At 39.4% G+C, this 6,000-nt stretch overlaps 1 protein-coding gene across 5 annotated transcripts in view; it reads right to left on the bottom strand.

The window, feature by feature from the left end:
- PTH2R (parathyroid hormone 2 receptor) overlaps window positions 1–6,000 on the bottom strand; it is a 133,884-nt gene that overhangs the window by 5,425 nt on the left and 122,459 nt on the right. For 4 of the 5 annotated variants that reach the window (XM_031936572.1, XM_031936573.1, XM_023217205.3 and 1 more), the window contains one exon: window positions 107–245. The exons of the other annotated variant lie outside the window; for it this stretch is intronic. In XM_031936572.1, coding sequence (XP_031792432.1) covers window positions 107–245 — 139 coding nt within the window. The remainder of the gene's footprint in view (window positions 1–106; window positions 246–6,000) is intronic. 5 annotated transcript variants of the gene reach the window in all.

The following is a 6,000-nucleotide window of genomic DNA, read 5'->3' as shown; positions in this document are numbered from 1 at the left end:
AGGAAGGAAGGAAGGAAGGAAGGAAGGAAGGAAGGAAGGAAGGAAGGAAGGAAGGAAGGAAGGCAAGCAAATTACAAGAATCAGATGACTAGGCAGCACCCTTTACCTGAAAGGAGTTGAAGAAGAGCTCACAGTGCATGCGGATCTCCCACCCAAGCCCAGTGAAGGAGTGAGGCAGGCACACGAACACGATGTAATGTACTCCGAAGACCAGGACCAGGACCAGGGTCGATTTGGCCAGTTTCCTAAAGGAGAACAGCAAGCCTTTTCATTCATTAACTAGAGTGCCTTTCAGTAGAGACAGCGTGCTGGAGGAAAAAAAAAAACTTAGCAGAGCTAACAGGGGTGCAGCTGACCCTTTCTTTTTATCTTTTCTTGAGACAGCGTTTCACTCCGTCTGTCTCCCAGGCTGGCATACAGTGGCGTGATCACAGCTTACTGCAGCGTCGAGCTCCTGAGCTCAAGCAATCCTCCTGTCTCAGCCTCCCAAGTAGCTGTGACTACAGGTGCTTGCCACCATGCCTGCTATTTTTTTATTTTTTTAGAGACGGGGTCTCACCATGTTGTCCAGGCTTGGGCTGACCTTTCCCTATCTCATTGGATCCCACTGCTTCTGCTGGTTTTTTCCCTTCTCTCCTCTTTCTGTCACTTACATACTAAAGCAGGTAGTTTATTCTCACTCCCTATAATTGCTATCCCCTAAATCTCGTCAGTCTCATTTCCACTCTTCTTGCTTAAAGGATACTATTTACATAAAGTTGTAGAATGCCTTTTTTCTGTCCTAAGTTTCCTTTAACTATTTGAGATGTAAAGAAGTATTACTTCCATCCAGATTAACTGCCTTTACTTTCATAGAAGTGGTTCAGCTTATTTTGTTCATTTTAAAATTCATTATTCCCTTGTTTCTTCTTACATTTGTATCTCCATTTTTCACTGATGATGCTTATTTTGGGAGACATTTTATATTTTTCTATGAGCCATATGTGGTCAGTTCATCTTGCCTTCTCTGAATATTCTCTGCCAAATACTCTGTCTCAAAGTGCCTATAGGTCTATTTTGTCTATTTTTTTGGCAAACTAAGTCGTTTGATATATTTTCCTCATTCTCCTTAACTGCCTCTTTCTATAAATTTTCTTAAGTATTTGGAAGAATCCCAGGCTTTCCAATATGATGGTTATTCTAAGTGGGCCTTCATGATCCCCCACCTGCTATTTATGCCCCTGTTTTATCCTTTCCTTCTAGGTGTAGGCAAGACCTGGGACTTGTCTCTAACCAGTAGATTATGGCAAAGATGACAGCACGCCACTTCTGAGATTACATTGCATAAGGCTGTAACTTTCATCTCACTAGCAGACTGGCTCTCCTGCTTGGTTCAATGAAGCAAGCTACCATGTTGTGAGCTGCTATACTGAGAGGCCCATGTGGCAAGGAAAGGTGGCATCTGGACAACAGCCAGCAAGTAGCTAAATCTTACCAACAATCACATGAACTTAGAAGTAGATTCTTCCCCAGTCCAAACTTAAGATAAGACCACAGTCCCAGCTGAAAAATCAGTTGCAGCCTGGTAAGAGATCCTGAAGCAGGGGATTCATACCTAGATTCCTGACCTACAGAAACTGGGAAATAGCAAGGGAGTTGTTTTAAGCCACTAGGTTTGTGGTCATTCCTTTTACAGCAATAGATAGCTAGCACCCTCAAGCATACTATTTTCTGGGAGGTTTTCCTGAGGTGGATGACATTATACTTTTTATCCAAGAAATTGCCAAATCTGGCTTCTTCTTTCATACTTATTGCAAATATCTCCCTTTTTCTGTGAATTATTTACACTCTAATAATCTCAAACAATTGATCCTCTTCCTTTCTCACTAGTCTTTCCTCCAGCTGCTTTATTTATCTGTTTTTCTTCTCGGAAATAAGCTGTGTGAGTGAGTAGAGATCACATTAGACTAAGGCTGCAGAGATCTTGATTCAGGTTCCAGACTTGATATTAACTACTTGTGTGATTGTGATTTAGTTTTATCTCCAAAATGAGGAAATAGGGCCTAGAAGTCCATATGAGCTATAATATTCTCAGCCTCCACTGGGAACCGTCTTCCATGTACATACACTTCCCTATCATAACCCTTTTGACAATAGGAGCTAAAGTGTCCCATAAAATCATATTGAAATTATATTGAAATGCCTAGTGTAGATGTAGGTGGGGTTGCACATTTGCTCCACCTCATCGTCCTCTGTCTGTCTTATCTCTCACTAGTGCCTGAACCATCTGCTCCACCCACTCGTCCTCACATTCAGAGCTTCCCTGCAGCCTATGGGCTTTCTCCTATGCTGCTCCTGGTCTTCACACCTCATACTTCAAGCTACCTACAGTCTATTCAATATGAAGATTCTATCTTAAATCTGTTCCATCCAAGGTAAGATCCCTGATAAACAGCGGGTTCCTCTGACCAAACTAGTCCTTTCACCTGTCAGGGCTCCCTGGGATATGCTTGTTCTCCTGAATCCTGATGGTGAGTGCCCTCTTTCCATCACTGCCTATCTGGGCAGGACACTGAGTGCCTTCATGGCCTTTTAGTTCAGCCTAATCAGATAAAAGGGGACAGCATTAACTCACTTGCAAAACCCTGAAAGTCTTGTCGAACATCACTCTGAAACAAAAATTATATTTCCTCCTTTAAGATGAAAGGGTAAATCCTCCCAGAGACTGTTCTCAGAATCAAGCTGCGATTTTTCCTACTGTGTATGACTAGGAGCCCAAAACTAAGTGAAAACAAAAACTACACCAATGGAGCACACTGTGAAATTATCACAAATGTGAACATTAGGGACAGTTTGGTTCAATGCAGTTAAGGAAAAGTTGCTTTAGGCAACCAAAATGTAGTGAGTATCCTGCAGGCTCAGCCATCTGGGTTTTCTCCCTGTTTTTCTAGGACTAAGCTCTTTTATAACTCCATGGAGATAGAAGTTCATTTATAGAAAACCGGTAGTAATTATATTCATATTCTATTGTATAACAAATTACTACGAATTTAGTGGTTTAAAACAGTACTCATTCATTCTCTCTCAGTTTCTATAGGCTAGGAGTCCAGGCGCATACCCTGGGTCCCTGGCCCACAGTCTCTCAAGGCTGAAATTAAGGTGTTGGCTGCATTCTTACCTGGGCCTCAGGGTTCACTTCTAAGTTCATTCACATTGCTAGAAAAATCTCAGATTCTTGCAGTTGCAGGGCTATTTGTTGGCTGTCAACCAGGGGTCACTCAACACCCGTAGGCTTCTCTCAGGTTCTAGCTATAGGCCCTCACAACATGTCAGATTGCTTCCTCAAAGTCAGTCAGAGAATCTCTCTCCAGGCTCACAGGATGGAATCTTATATAACACATCATAATCACAGGAATGACTATCCTAACATCTTTGTCATATAAAGTAAACTAACCAATGGAAAGGCTACCCCATCATAGGTCTTACCCACACTCAAGGCAAAGGATATTGGGGGAGCAGGGATTTTATAAGGCTTATACACCCAGGGGCAGGAATCTTGGGGGCCAGTATAGAAATATGCCTACCACAGTGATGCAAATAATTCCTGCCCATAGAAATACAAATTCTGTTCAGTGGAATGTAACTAATTATAGCCCTGTGAATATTGATGAGTTTTGCTAGTGTGCATATGCCAGGCAAATGTGTACATGGGTCATGGGTCTGGCTGTTCACTTAAAATGGACATTTCCTCTCTATTCAAATCATGTAGCAATCCTGGGCACTGATATTTTTCAGCGTCCATATGGTCACCCATGCACATGGTACGTTTTTACACCCTGGTTCTCTGAAAATGCACAGCTGTCTAATAAGATGATTCAGGGATGTACCAACTGATAGCAGTCTTCTGGCTTGCTGGAAACGTGGTGTGCTCTGTGTCCAAGGGCAAAGCCATGAGAGGAATGCAAAGAAGTCAGGTGGTTTTGGGACCCCGTGTTCTGTTTAGAAAATAGATTCCTAATTCTGTGCTCTCTCTCCCTAGGTGATTTCTCTCCAGGTGAGTAGCTCTAGAAAATCTCTGATTTTCTTTTAAGAATCAATTTAGTTTTAAAAAGAAACTACTATTGCTCTTAAGCCTTTCTTGATTGATCCCCCGTGGCCTTGAATTAATCCTTCCCTCTTTTCTGTATACATAGCACTTTGTATGGGCATCTCTGTTGGTACTTTCCTCATTTTATTTCATTAAATCAATCATAATATCTATCACTCCCACTCTCTCTGTCTCTGCCCATCCCCACCTAAATTGAGGGTTCAAGGCGGGCATTCAGCAAATGACGCTACTGGCCATCAAGCACCATGCTCCTGTTACATCCCATGCTGGTTGCCTCATTTTATTCTAACAACCATGGGAGAGAACTATTATTGTCCCATTGCCAAGAGAGGATAGAGGCTCAGAGAGAGAAAGTATCCACTCAGTGTGATGAAGTAAGTGATGGATGTGGCCTTAAAACCTCTCCTCTTTACTAGCATGCTACATGATAAATACTGGTTGGATTTATTCTGAAAATAATAAACATTAAATATGAGTTTTGTCTAATATTAAATGGGAAGTCAAATTAGTCAAAACATCCAAGTATTCTTTTTCACCAAATCTTGCATTTTTTCATATCTCTTGTTTTTCCAGGCCTGGCAACCTCTTCTTATTTTATGAAGTAACTGAGTTGTAATTTAAAGGGAAAAAAAATGTATTTTCTGTGTTATTAAATCTAATAGATGATTGAATTTTACTCATACAATTTTGTTTTAAGGTAAATCATTGTAAACTGTAGTTATACACTATGTCACCAATGAGGGAAATGGGTCAAAAGATATATGGGATCTCTCTGTATGATTTTTGCAATGGTATGTGAATCTACAATTATCTCAAAATAAAAAATTATTTTAAGAACTGATTAATTCCTTTCCATTTTAAACCACCATGCCAACTAAGAGATTTTATGTACTTTTCAGAAGTCTGTCTATTTTGTGTGTGAGCACACATTCACCTGGAGAGATTATCTCAGCTCTGAAAGGTGTTTTTAGTTTTTCATAGTAGTATGCATGGAAACATGCTTTGTAACTGTTTTAGATGCCACCATTTGGAAATTTTGTATCGTTTTATTTTAGCAAGAATATTTGAACATTTGTTAGACAAAGGAAATAACAGAATGGAAGATAAGTGTAAAGGTAAAAAAATTAGCTGATATAAATTTAAATACTCAATTAACCCTCATTGTAGGAATGTCACTGAGACAGGGACACAGATTTAATTTTCCTAAGCGTATTTAAAAAGTGAGATGCTATTTGAACTTGAAAATCTATGGCCTCAGAAACAGAATATGGAATTGAATTCTCAAACTGGTGTCAAGTAGGTTCCCACATTTTTCTCTGAAAAAAAAGAGTCACTTTTCACTACATTTTTATCTGTGGCTTAACTTTGGACATAATTAAGGATATTAAATATGTTTCAGCCATTAAAAAATGTATTTGGCTGAAAAATACTTTTTCTGACTTCCATTAGTCTAAACTGTTCTAATTAACAATTTCATACTTGAAATCTTCTGGGCACCAGATTATTTCAAAGTTATTCTGAATTCTCAGTAGTTGATTATTTCAATCCTTGATAAATTATTCTCTTCAATTGTTCTGGGAAATAATCCTCCATGAATTAATTCAAAATGTTGTCTATTCTATCCATTTTTAAAGATAGGTCACCCTTTGTTCCCTCCAAAATTTCTCATGTCCCTTGGGCAACACTTTACTAAAAATATTAGTTCATGTCATTCAGAACTATAGAAATAAGCAGCTTTGTTCAGAACTAGAGAAGTAAGTAGCTTCCAAACACCACTACACTCTTCCACTTTATGAAGAAGAGTGAAAAGTTATTTACATTTCTTATTATTCTATCCTTTGGCCTGTGTCTTCACAGATGGGATGTGACGTGAGAGATAAGCTGTGTTAGTATAGCATAGACCTTTCACCGTA

This window comes from Piliocolobus tephrosceles, chromosome 11 (genome assembly GCF_002776525.5).
Source record: "Piliocolobus tephrosceles isolate RC106 chromosome 11, ASM277652v3, whole genome shotgun sequence".
NCBI lineage: Eukaryota > Metazoa > Chordata > Mammalia > Primates > Cercopithecidae > Piliocolobus > Piliocolobus tephrosceles.
Note: the sequence above shows the minus strand (reverse complement) of the source record. Positions and strands in the feature narration are given on the sequence as shown.